A 13,831-nucleotide genomic window follows, 5' to 3' on the forward strand; every position below is an offset into this window, starting at 1 on the left:
ATTATTATTATTATTTAATTTTACTTCGATAATGTTTCCCTCCATTATCTTCGGTTCCTTAGGGCGTATCCGTTAACCTTGCTCGCAATGCAAGGCAATCAGGACTCGGGCGACGATCTTTTATAAATACGCTATCAACAGACACCAGACAGTACAGTTCTCGTTTTCTAGTTGCCGTAGCACAAGACAATATTGAAGAAATCATGAGCCGATTTGTCGTGAGTACATTTTATAACACTTATAAAATAAAGTTATATATACGCTATTATACACTATATAAACTCCGCGGTGTCTGTATATACCTAATACGTTTGAATAGAGAATCGTAAGGTCGATAAAACTATTGTGTTATATTTTATAGTGTACGACCATAAATTTGTTATAAATAAATTCTAAGTTAAATTTTTAAAAACACACTTTGAAAACGACCGGTCGTATTTTAACTTCCACTCTTATTCAATTCGTCTTAAGCAAGTGTTGACTACTAGTAAATTATTTTGAACACAAACTATATTATTTTCGTTTATTGACGTTTTAAACAAATAGTATTATGATATTAAATATATCGTTTAATCTAGTAGACAGAAACACAAGATTGTTTAAAAATATACCTTAAAACGTTTCATTGCGATACACTGATAATATACTGCTGCAGTTTTCTAAGTTTTCTTACATATCTACGATCTACTCAAATCGATAAATATTAAACGTATATTATGATTTCACTGTAAAGCTTAAAGTTTAAAATTTCGAATGGGATCTTGTATGAATTTTTTCGTACATATGCTATTTTTAAGACCTTGCAGCGGGGTTCGGTATAAGTCCTTTAAATGTTTAAAATATATATGCTCGAAAGTTCGCGTTCAAACCCCGTGATATTATTTTTTATGACGATCGTTCTGACAACGCATATCATCACGTCGATTGCAGGTATTTGTCTCAATGGCGTTGACGTCGATGGCGTTGGCAGCCTCCGCCCAGCAGAACGCCGCCATACTGACCGACGCCCGGTACCTGTCCAACAACGGTCAGTTCGGCGCCGCTTATACACAGGGTGACGGTGTGGAGTTCAAGGAAGAGTCAGACGCCGCCGGTAACAGACGAGGATCTTACAGCTACGTGGACCCCAACGGCCAGAGGCGCACAGTCAGCTACACCGCTGGCAAGGACGGTTTCAAGGCCACCGGCGATCACTTGCCAGTAGCCCCGACACCAGTCCCCGTACCCGCTGCCCACGTCGCACCGGTACCAAAGTCGGGTTCATGGCAACAAGACCAGTGGTGAGTTTACCCACACCGGTTACCCCTTTTCTATACTCCTGCGACCCCGACGAGGGTCGTTTAAGACAAACTTCGGACATTTAACTTATAGGATTCGATATTTTATATGCGCTGCACAGCTGCGCTCGACACACACGCGCAATTTTCTTTTTAATATCTTTATACCGTGCGCCATTACGAGCTTCGTCTGTCGACACTCAATCTGTTAGTCGTGACAGTTTTATGAGTATACATAAACACTTTTTTCCACAATAGTGATGGCTGTTTGTTGTTGCTCGCCATCGCGGGTGAACGTCCACGGCCGTTGAATCGATGCGCGACATAGTTCCAAAAAGTATAATACAGATGAGGTTCGAACGCGAGATAGAGTTCAATAACATTGGTGACTCTCGGTGGGGGAAGGATGTGTTTTGTTTGAAAATAAAATTGCCCGATTATATTACCCGACATATTTTACGCGATCACATTTATTTGCACTTTCCGTTCATAATTAAATAAAATATATAATTTCGATGGGCGTTTGTCTACCGATGTATGTTATATAAGTCGTCAACCGTATAGGTTTTATATATTTTCAGCCGGATATAAAACAATATAATATTAGATATAAATGTGAATGAATACGGTGTACCTATAATATTATGTTTTAGAATAATACATTTTTACTCCAATGGGTTCTGTTTGTTTGTTATTATTTCCAATAGTAAACGATGGTCTTGACATACATTATACAATGTATATACTCAATAAATAATAATTACGATTTTATAATTTGGTTGGAAATGGATTGTTTTAATTGATTTAATCGATTTAATTGTTCGCCATAGTTATGATGACTCGAAAGTCTAAGTCTCGTTTTGTATACATTTTGTCCTACAAACAATGGCAATATATACCTATATAGCGTGCGTTTTTCATTACATACTTAATCATATTATTTAACTGCCTATATATATATATTATTATATGCTGTCCCCTACCTGTGATGAACTTTAAGCCAAAACGTATTTTATCATTTTTATAAACAATTTCGATTATATTTTAGGTCTCAACCTCCAGCGGTCCCAAACCAATGGAACCAATGGAACGCAGAACCAGCAGCCAAGCATGACGACGGACAATGGAACCAATGGAACTCAGAAGCCGCATCGAAGTCCGATGATGATGGCCAATGGAACCAATGGAGTTCAGACGCTGAAGCAGCCAAGTACGATGACGGCCAATGGAACAAATGGAGTTCAGAATCATCTAACGATGGCCAATGGAACCAATGGAACTCCGCTCCATCGACTGCGGCGCCAAGACACATTCAATGGAACCAATGGAACTCCATCCCAACCACTGCCAAATGGAACCAATGGAACTCTGCCCCGACCCCACCGCCCCCGTCATACAACGTCAACCACGCTTCTGGCAAATTCAACTTGAACAGATCTCCAGACGGTTTTAGCTACACGTTCAGTCAAAACTGATGCGCACCTTTAGCTAGAACTTAAGCAAAATACTAAATGTAACATATTGTTCTTTAATCGATTTGTTTTTATATATATTATTAAAGACTAGTCCACGTTAAACAAAAAAATTAATAAAATGATCTTATAAAATATATAACACAATCTAATCATTTCTGTCGTTTCGGCAACACATAAATACTTATCGTGCATAGAATGTGGTTTCGGGATGTTTATCCGTCAAAATCGTCATTAATATAAAAAATAAATAAATTACCTGCATACAAACAAACTACAAACGATTTCCCATTGTACTATTTTTGAAACGGTTTTTGACATCGATTTTGACAGGCAATGCTCCAAAATATAAAACACGTTTTTATGGTTATTCTATGGTTGTAGTATATTCTTATTCAAACAATGAAAACAAAGAAAAATACGACTACAAAAACAATTCATCCAGTTTTAAATTCTTTTAAACTGCAGTGTGCGCCGCCGCGAACGATGACGACGGACCCGCAACGTACACGACGGTGATGGAATTGCCTGTCTTGTCCGTGTACACGAACTGTCCTTTGGTATTACCCTGTCCAGCGAGCTGGTCGATATGAGCCGCTAGACTTTCCAAAGGTATTTTGTTCGTGGTCGTGTCAGTAACGTCGTCATCTTCATAGTAGCTCAAAGTATGATCTTCCGTTTCATCGGAAGTAACCTTGTACAATTTATCGTCATCATCGGTCACGGAAAAGTCGGGAATAAATCGGTCGATGGTGCCTAATCTTCCCGGGGTACATCTCGATCTCGCAAATACTAAGAAGAACACAACGGTTTTCCCCTAAAAACGACAGTAGGTAATAAAATATATTATTATTAATACCCAATGAAATAATAATTAATATACGTTGCGTGCGATTTATGAATAATTACGGCGATTTCGGTTACAATTATACAAAAATAATATAAAATTTGAATGATTCGCTTTTTTGACGATAGATATACTTACGAACAAATATTTCATGGTAATATTAATTGCGAGAAATATAATAGTTTGAGCTTGAATTCAGTTGCCTCCGGGCTTTTATAGAAGTACGAATGAAAAAAAAAACAACGAGCGCTCCAGATGACGTTCAATGTCAACTGGTCCACATTATGCGTATATCTAAATAACCGGCATGAAAGTATTCGTCGTTGTTGGTTTTAAATATTTTATTCGCGCAGTATAATTGTTACAGCGTAATTGTGTTGTAAACATTTAATGATATTATTTTACGCTTTGATAAAAATGATAACATTACTTTTTTTATTCCTTAAATTTCAGCCCTGCAAGACAAAATACATTCACATATTTCATTACTTATTAGTTATTATTTTTCAAATCGAACGTTAACACAAATTGAAGCAACAGAGACATATACTATCAGTGAATAATGTATTAATTATATTTATTTTGTGAACCTATAGTTTTATTATTTCCTGGATTATTTTTTATCATTATTTTAAACAATTACGCTACAGAGGTGTTCCCAATTCAAATATTCTAAATAAGTTTTTCTCTCATTGTAAAATAAGTAATACGATTTCGCTACCTAACTAAGTAAACAAAAACAATAATGAATAATATTATGAATGAAAACTTAAAAATAATAATTTAAAGCGATGGAGCTTAAAACACAAAAAAATATTATAGTACCTATAGAAATCACCCATATGAGAATGTTTATTTAAATATTATTATATCACAATATATATTATTATGAATTAGTTAATAATTCGACTAATAAATTATAATCAGTCTCTGGGATTCATTGATAGCATTTAGCACAACAACTGAATTTAGAAGAAAAAAATGATTTCAAAAGTTATTAAAACACAAAAAAATGGAAATTAACTTATTTTGTACGTCATACAACTAAAACATAAAAATCAGCAAATGGAAACATACCACTTAGTTACAACAGTTTTATCTATAAATATTATGGCCCTTATTTAATGCTCTAAGAAATCAAGTTAAAAAATAAATTAAATAAAAATTGTAATGAAAAAAATAAAATCGAAACTGATTTGCTGAAAATGTTTTCATTTACCATTTACTTTTGTTAGTTTTTACCTATAGTAATGATAGATAAACAAAACGATTTAAAACACTCGCATATACACACACATAATTATTAATACATTACTAAAATAATTAGGAATACACTAATACATTATACATATATAGTCGCTCTGCTCAGAAATTAGTATCTAACTCGTGAAATAATATAAAAATTATTTAATATGTATCGAATGGCCGCTGTTATAGAAAACAAATATAAAAGTACTTAGACTTCAATGTTTCGGTGAAAAATTCACCTTGTACAAATCACTACGTTTGCTATACATTTTCGTAGTAGAGTATGCAGACATTGGTCTTTGCTCCTTCATATAATTCAATTTGACTTTAGTTTATTGGTTTTATGATATGAAAATATAATATAATATATTATTTAAGTTCTTTGTACCTACTTCAGGCTACAGTATTCTCGTTTATCGTATGCAAATGCAATTGATTATTGTCTAAAAGGTATATTATAGTGCTGTCCGTATATGATTGTGGTCATTAAGAAGTATAGGTACAACTGTTATATATGAATATTAATTTTAACACATTAAACTAATGCACAAGCCTTGAAACTGATTAATCGATAAAAATTAAATTAAAACGCTATGATAGTTTTAAAAACATAGATAATATAATTATTATGTATATTACTATATAGGTAGATTTATTTAAAAATGCATGAATAATATTTCTATTTTTTCGTTTTTTAACTTTGACTACATAATAGGCTATTTTTGAGAAATTGATTTATACATGCATTAAATGTTGAAACCTACACGCTTGCTTAAAAAAACTGTAAGCAGGTATCTACTAGTTTTTAATATTTTACTTCAATTCGAGTATGAAACTATATACAAATAATGAAATAACTCATTGAGTTTTTTGATTAATAACATACAATATGATGCTGCATATTGTAATGGCATAATCTAGACATCTGATATTATCTGCGTGAGAGTATTATGTTGAATAATTGCGTCACAGACTAAAAATATTACATTGAATTATAAAATTTAATTTTTGATTATTTTCACTTGTATTGAGGTATAACAAACTGAGAATGATACAATATTCACCTAAACTAATAGGGATGTAAACCAATTGTATTGGTTTATTACCATGTTTTTTTTTTTTTTGTATATCAGATCATAGTTTATATCTTAAAAGCACGTAATAAAGAGGAAAAATATCGTTAATATCTTGCAGAAATATTACACAACGTCATAGGTATGTTATATTATAATAAATTAGTGGGTACGCTTTTATATTTACACATTTTTATACTATTTCTATTTTTATCCAATACACACATACACACACATATCCATAATCAAATACACTACCTATTTAACTATTTAAGTGTATGTTGCGTATTGGATCATGAACGTTTTGTTTAATATTTTAAACAATTACCTACCTATTAAGGATATTTAAATTACTATTATAATTTAATATAAGCATTTATTTCATTATGATTTATAATATAAGTAGATAATAATAATTAAAGCATTAATTTGATTATTTATCATGTGCACCTATTCGAAATATTATCCAGGCAACATTAACTGCTAATTATTTATACTTAAATTCCAAATTCAACATTATATGCAAGTACTTCTCTGCTAATGATATCGTAGACCAGGGGTCACCAATTACTATTTTTTAAGAGCCAAATAAGAAATTTTTAAATTGTTCGTGAGAATCAAAATTGCAGATGTTAGTAAAAACCATTGAACAATAATTTTAAATTACAATACCTAAACGTATAATATTATCGGTGTTTACTTTTTTCTCTTGTTTGAGTGCTGGATAATATTTGAACACTCCGCCATTTGATGACCCCTGTCATTGACCAGAATAAGTTGAAAAAGAATATTCATTTTTTATTTACATCTCGTCAATCGTGGGTAAGTATTTTAAAAAATAAAACTGGAAAACATTATTGCAGTATAGTAAGTGTCGAGTGTATTTATCGTCATTAAGTAGGTCACGATAGTGGATGTGTTAAATTTGAATTGAACGATAAATATTATTGAACAATGATTTTGAGCGGTGGCCAATATTTCTAGGAATATTTTATTACATAGGTATTTATATTATATTATAACAATTTAATTAAGTTATAATGCTAGAAGTAAAATAATTGTCTCATCTACCTGGTAATTTTTTATCAATTCTATTCTATAGTAATTCTCAAATGGCCCACTGTGGTCTGTGTTCATATATTCGGAGTGAATGATAAATGATCAAATTAAGATACGATATTTTTTGGAGTTCGATGTGAACCTACCTAAAAAATGATCAAGGTGTAGTTAAAAAAATAAATAGATTGTCTGGAAATCTACCAAAACGTTAAACAAATGACCTATTTATTAATATCTAAGATCTGCGGGATTTAGGGCATTGTAAGTATACATACGATCAACCTACTACTAAAAATATTATTTCCTAATATGCACGATTTATATATTATTAAACATGAAATATATACTATCAGTTTAACGCGTGTTTATACATTAAATATATCCAACATTCCAACCAATACACATTATCCATTGTAGTATACAATATAATTTTACATTTTTTCGAAAACAATGTTTATTTGAAGTGTACTTAATGAGTACCTATATATACCTACGATAAAATGACAATGTGCCAAATCATAAATCAAATAATATTTGGCAAAATATCCACAAGACTTTCAATATATAGGTATGTCGAGTACGGTAATGGAATTACGAATAAATATAAAGAAATAATTTAAAATATTTAAATAATACAGTTGCGTAAAAATTCGTATGCAAAAATGCTAATATTTGGCCTGGTTTATTTTAGATTATTCTATGATATCGTGTTTTTAACTTTCAAAGTTCATCTCATACGACGTGGTTATTCAAATATAGTTTGCACGTCTTGTTTAACTCAATATAGTAACCATATATTTGTTTTTGGACGTTTAAAATTCAACACCAATATATTGGACTATATAGACGGCTAAAACATAAATAATAGATTTAATACATTACAACATCATAAAATAATTTTAATGTGTACAATAATATGTATAGTACCTATTACAATATTTAACATGACTACATGAGAACTACTTTAAGTGGAATATTTGGTTGGTCTCTTGCGATTTCGCCTTTAATAGTTTTCACTGTATATTAATTTTTACTAATTTTCCAGGAACATAATATAATCAAACATATTATTATGTTTGTACTATTAAAGATATAAAGTAAATAATACACTGTTATTTTTAAAGTTAAACGGTCGTCGTTCTAATAAAAAAAGGTTGCTCCTAATTACCTATTGTGTGAATGATATTGATTATATTTTTTAAATAATTTCTACCTGATGATATTTACTATAGATTCCAATGCTATCATTTTATATAGGTATAGACTATAGAGCCTAGCTATGATACATAATATTTACTTTATTTTAATGTTTTAATTTTTTAATACAACTTAGTTGACCTCGCACTTTGTATTATATACCTTTTTTAAATACGAATAACATTCGAATTGTTTAATAATCTATTAATTATTATATTATATTATATTATTAAAAAATAATTATGAAGAAACGTAAATATATTAATTATTTACCTTGCCTTATTATGTGCATCATGTGCATTTCTTATAACATAGCGATCGTTGCTGCAGTATAGTATTATAATATAATAATCAATTATTTATCATGAATTCTTGAAATCGTTTGTTATAAGTATTATAAGAATTACATTTTACATTTAACCATACCGATATTGTACGAGGAGGTTATTTTTATGTAAGTAATATTGAATCCTAAATAATGAAACTGCTTATTTTTGAAAATATGAAAATAAAACTTTTATTTATATATTAGTGTTCTGCATATGAATAGATTTTTCAGTTTATCTGGAAATTGCAAGATATCTGTAAGTATATTATTTAAGTCATAAGATATATCGATTTGAAATATCAAACAATTTTAAGAACAATAATATTTTTTTTTCTTAATGATTATTTTCGTCTTTCGATAATATATATATATACGGGGTGATTCTTTTATCATTGAACACTCATTATTTAAAAAAGTATTTACTTTTTTCAAAATATTTTTTTACATAGTTTCAAATTGTTAAAAAACCAACGTTTTTATTAAAAAATTATATTTTTAAATATTTTTTATCCTTATCATTTTTTAAGTTTTTTACTTTTTTGAACGACAACATAGAGTTTTAATATCATATTCCAAAGCAGAATATTTTTCTAATTATTTTGATACGTAAAAATCGAATTTTGGACGAGTAGTTAATGAGTTATAAGTATTTAAAGTTTAGATTGGCGAAGTGGAGTGGTACGGGGTTACCCCGCAAAATGTTTGTCCACTACTCCGCTTGTCTAAACTTAAAATACTTATAACTCATAAACTACTCGTCCAAAATTCGATTTTTACGTATCAAAATACTTAGAAAAATATTCTGCTTTGGAATATGAAATTAAAACTCTAGGTTGTCATTCAAAAAAGTAAAAATACTTAAAAAATTATAAGGATAAAAAATATTAAAAAACATAATTTTTTAATAAAAACGTTGTTTTTTTAACAACATGAAACTCTGTAAAAAAATATTTTCAAAAACATTGATACTTTTTGAAATAATGAGTGTTCAATGATAAAAGAATCACCCGGTATATATATATATATATTATATTGATCTCTAATTATACTTCAGCAGTTAAGGTTATTAATTTTCTTTTCCATAATAGTATGTAGAATTTATTAGAGGCATAGGTTATATAACTTTTATAAACTATTCTGATAACGTAAAATTTGATTAATATATAAAAATATTATATATTTTGTCATTCTAGTAATTTATTATCAGACTTTTACTTTGTAATCAATAACACTCAACTGTGCAATATGCATTCATAGGAAATTAACATGGCAGGACATTGAACTTTTTATTTTTAATTAAATATTATAAGTGGATTAAAAAATAATAATGTATTTTAAAGTTTTCCGGGGATAAGATTTTAAATCAAAAATCAATCATTTTCGGTAGGTACCGCCTTTTTGCGGTAGGGCTGCTATTCGTTGTTATTAAATACACTCGTACAATTACCGTGGTGACACGTGATTTATTAATCACGAAAATGTGCGTTGACCTATTTCACATAACAACTGAAATAAAAAATGTTCCAAAAAAAAACTGATCAAAACGAATAGTCTAGTCCAACCTTATACGATTAATGAATTGATAATAATAGACCGCAAAACAAGAAAGTGACACGTTATTATGTGTATATATTATTTACGACATCAAATTTAAATTAATACGTTATTAACGATTTTGAATTAGTTGCGAGCGTTCCGATAATCCTAAAATTATAATACGGTTAGGTAATTATTAGTTATTAAATATGACGGCTCAATATTTTTGTCATATTTAAATTTATCGGTCGTACGTCGTCCAGTCGCCGCGACTATCATAAACGTTTCCGCTCTGAAACGGAACAAAACGGATCGTGGGCTCTTATCACAAGCACGGCGTACAAATAATATTGATTTACAAACATTTAACATTCACACACATATATTATACTATTTGTATTATGTTCCGGGGGACAATGGAAACGAGCCCGTTTATTCCGAGATAAAACATAACGTTTTAGTCGCTCGCAATCCGTACCGAAATATTGTCATCGGAACTCCTATATAGGATACTATATTATAACATTATTTTATTATTACAGTGACACGATGTGGTCGAATACTGTCACTTTTACTGTTTATCTGTGGCTGCTGGTTGTCGTAGATTTCCAATTTGCGTATGCCGCCCAAGATGCCACGTGAGTATAATAATATTGTGTATTTTGATGTATTTTTAAATATATATTTTTCCAATCGTCAAAATTGCGGCGGTGGAGAGGCCAAATAAAATTATAAAATAGGTATGAACACTATGAACCACACCAGCTATGAAATAGCTAGGTATTTATTAACCGCTCAACAACTGATCAAATATTAATAACATCAATCACGCTATTTCCTATGTTTGGTATTCTATTTCATCGTAAATCTTATAGTAATAAAAATCCCATTGATCGTATACCTAGTTACAACATTTAACGATTTGAAAAATTTTGATTTGTTTAGCATGTGATAATTGTATCCTTACAGTAATCCATGCTTTTCAGTCATTTGATGTTGGTACAATGACACAATGTACATCACTAATATTATATTTTGTAGGTAATTTTACTTTGTAAGTTTTAATTTTATTATTTTGTTATTTGATCTGCATTATAATACTAATGTTCTGTCAGCTACTTTGTAAATTTTTATTATGTTTTATAATACTTAGAATAGCGAGCGCACTAATCTTAGATAAATTTATACTGAACTTGTAAATATATATATACTAACCTGAATTTGAGCCCATTATGAGAGTTTGCCCAAATAAATAGATGAAGACATAATAATAAATACACATTTTATTTTTTAAGTACCTATAACGTATCCCTGAAATCGTATAGTCGTTTCTAAATAAAATAATTTTTGTGTATCACATAACACTTGGCCTCTTTGTCGTCGATAATATTCTAAGTGAAACGTAAACAATATATGTCTGTACATAAATATATAATAATATGTATAGGCACGAAGACATCAGAACGGCAATATATTCATTTGCGCACTCATTGCGCGATAACGTTGATAAATTGGAGCGACACGAACGGCGCGAAAAGCAATCGGGTGATCAAATGCAAAATATGCTGTTGACGATCGTGAACAAGCAGAGGGAACAGTACGTAGAAGACAAGGAACTCGAGACGGCCATAAAAGGATTGGAAGAGAGTATGAACGCATTGACGAGAGCAGAAACAGAGGAGGTGAGAAACTTACCTAACGAAAAGACTTATACGCATTACACGATATTAGATGACAATATTATCTTCTTTCGATGCCGTCGAGGATGCACATCGATAACATTCTGATATATATTTTTAACGCCGTTTTAAAATGCCGTTGAACTTAGAATATTATAATATGTCTTAGTATTGAAATCAATTCGTCACATTTGTCATTTTTCAGGCTGCCGATAGAGAAAGCATGAAACTTATGTTGGAGAAATTGGACAAGCTCATCGTTTCCGGTGAAGCCGAGGTCGAGTCTATGTTGAAAGCGGAACAAAAGTCCTCGAATCAACTGTACCAGTCGTTCGACAACAAGCTGACCACTATGTCGCAACAAATCAGTGCGTTACAGTCCCGATTTGATTCTCTGCAGGAGCAGGCCCCCAAGTCCACTGTGACGAACGACGTTATCTTTGAATTGCTTAATAAATTTATCGACCAGAGCACCCATAACAGAGACACGGTATCAGAACCCGCGAACGCCACGTCACAGCTGGTACAAGAGACCAGACACGTGGTCATGGAGGCGGTCAAGTCGTTGTCGGACCGAATGGACGACGTCGAACGGAAGCGCGCAGCGTCGGACGCCAAGCTGGTTGAAGTGGCCGAATCAGCCACCGCGTTCCAAGACGACGTGCAGAACAGCTTCCGGTTGATGTCGAACGAGGTGAAGACACTGTCGGACGTGGAAAAAGTTCTGGTGCAGACGGCAGACAACGTGCTGGACACGAAGCGGAGGATCGAGTACGGCACGCACCAGATACTGATGGAAGTGACCGCGGTGATCAACGACCGGTCGAAGGAGCTGAACGACTCGGTGACCGCCGGGCTGGAACGGGCGGTGAAGACAGTGTTAGACGCGCAGTCCGTGGGCATGGCCAACCTGAGCGTGAAGATCGAAACGGAAATCAGCCAGGTGTGGAGGCAGATCGGAATCATGTACCAGACGCTCACCGACTCGGCATCCACGCTGGCCACGCTCCAGCAGCAAACGGACATGTTTGTCAACAGCACGGCCACGTCGGTGGAAGGCATGAACGGAAAGGTGTCGGCGATCGCTGGCCGCATGACCGAGGTGGACGAGAACCTCAACTACCTGCTTGGACGGCTGTCGCTGGTCACTCAGGAGTTCAAGGAGATCAAAGTCGGGCTGGGCGAAGCGCTGGAGAGCATCAGGGTCGGGCTGCAGGCGGTGCAAGGCAACAAAGCGACAGTGGACTTGGGCCCCGGTCCGAACCCCATCGACGAAGAACCGTTGTCGGAAAACATCAACCAAAACATACTGTCGAAAACCGTTTACACGGTGACTTAAATAGATCGAAATTATTTTTACTATTATTTTTTCAACATTATAATTATTTCATTTTCATTTTTCTTATTCAATACTACCATCGGTACGTTAAGGATTATTAGGTAGGTACTCTGAATTTATCGATTGCAATGATTAGAAATAAAAGAAAACCTTTAAAATGTTGCGACATTCATTTATAACAAAAACGTATTCATATATAATAATTATATTAACTTCATTTTGCTTGGTCTGCAATAAATGAATAAAAATTATAGGTAATTATTAAGTTTGTTTAAGATTATCATAAATTGTAATGATTTTTTATTTAAGCTACAACGTAGGATACGGTGACGAACAGATAAATATAAGTATTAATAGTACACCGAATAATGAAGAAAAATCAACTAAAAGTTACACTAGGCCCTACCTATAATAATATGTAATAATGATATAACTTTTATGAAGGAACCATTTTTACTTATTATAAAAGTTAGGTAGTTTAATAATTTTATTGTACAAATTAAGAATTTAATTTTCAAGCTTCGACATTTTTATACATGTGTATTGCAAAAAAATACAATTTAAAATGTAACAAAGTTAATAGCTATAATTTATTTAATTACCTACTATGATGATTATGTTTAATATATAAAAGTAATATTGTATTTGATCCTCTTAGCTTCCTGCATGTTTAAATTGTCACAATAATTTTAAATGTTCTTCGAGTTTGAATCGATAAATATTTTTACGATTTACTGTAACGTCTTTAAAAATAAGTACATTACAATGTAGTAAAC

At 31.8% G+C, this 13,831-nt stretch overlaps 3 protein-coding genes across 4 annotated transcripts; 2 read left to right on the plus strand and 1 right to left on the minus strand.

The window, feature by feature from the left end:
- The first annotated feature begins 66 nt into the window (after positions 1-66).
- Positions 67-2,904, plus strand: Cpr100A (Cuticular protein 100A). The gene is made up of 3 exons (XM_015509286.2): positions 67-218; positions 931-1,280; positions 2,326-2,904. Exons 1-3 carry the CDS (start codon positions 204-206, stop codon positions 2,750-2,752), a joined length of 792 nt encoding a protein of 263 aa, XP_015364772.1. The 5' UTR covers positions 67-203; the 3' UTR covers positions 2,753-2,904.
- A 203-nt stretch (positions 2,905-3,107) lies between these two features.
- On the minus strand, positions 3,108-3,977 carry LOC107162407 (uncharacterized). Its single transcript, XM_015509287.2, has 2 exons — positions 3,735-3,977; positions 3,108-3,566 (listed from the first exon to the last, which is right to left on the minus strand). The coding sequence occupies exons 1-2, from the start codon at positions 3,747-3,749 to the stop codon at positions 3,207-3,209; spliced, it is 375 nt and encodes a 124-aa protein (XP_015364773.1). The 5' UTR covers positions 3,750-3,977; the 3' UTR covers positions 3,108-3,206.
- A 4,631-nt stretch (positions 3,978-8,608) lies between these two features.
- On the plus strand, positions 8,609-13,699 carry LOC107162408 (uncharacterized). 2 transcript variants are annotated; one of them, XM_015509289.2, is made up of 4 exons: positions 8,609-8,627; positions 10,580-10,675; positions 11,485-11,719; positions 11,922-13,699. In XM_015509289.2, exons 2-4 carry the CDS (start codon positions 10,587-10,589, stop codon positions 13,053-13,055), a joined length of 1,458 nt encoding a protein of 485 aa, XP_015364775.2. In that variant the 5' UTR covers positions 8,609-8,627; positions 10,580-10,586; the 3' UTR covers positions 13,056-13,699. The 2 variants fall into 2 exon arrangements, with proteins under 2 accessions (XP_015364775.2, XP_015364774.2); XM_015509288.2 differs by lacking the exon at positions 8,609-8,627 and adding an exon at positions 8,739-8,757.
- Positions 13,700-13,831: the final 132 nt, after the last annotated feature.

Source organism: Diuraphis noxia, unplaced genomic scaffold, assembly GCF_037042655.1.
Source record: "Diuraphis noxia isolate RWA-SAM2 unplaced genomic scaffold, SU_Dnox_SAM2 contig0005, whole genome shotgun sequence".
Lineage (NCBI taxonomy): Eukaryota > Metazoa > Arthropoda > Insecta > Hemiptera > Aphididae > Diuraphis > Diuraphis noxia.

Coding starts and splice junctions, on each gene's coding strand:
- Cpr100A (XM_015509286.2), top strand. Junction 1,281..2,325: donor TCATGGCAACAAGACCAGTG/GTGAGTTTACCC, acceptor ATTATATTTTAG/GTCTCAACCTCCAGCGGTCC.
- LOC107162408 (XM_015509289.2), top strand. CDS start 10,587: ATGTGGTCGAATACTGTCACTTTTACTGTTTATCTGTGGCTGCTGGTT. Junction 10,676..11,484: donor TATGCCGCCCAAGATGCCAC/GTGAGTATAATA, acceptor TAATATGTATAG/GCACGAAGACATCAGAACGG. Junction 11,720..11,921: donor CGAGAGCAGAAACAGAGGAG/GTGAGAAACTTA, acceptor GTCATTTTTCAG/GCTGCCGATAGAGAAAGCAT.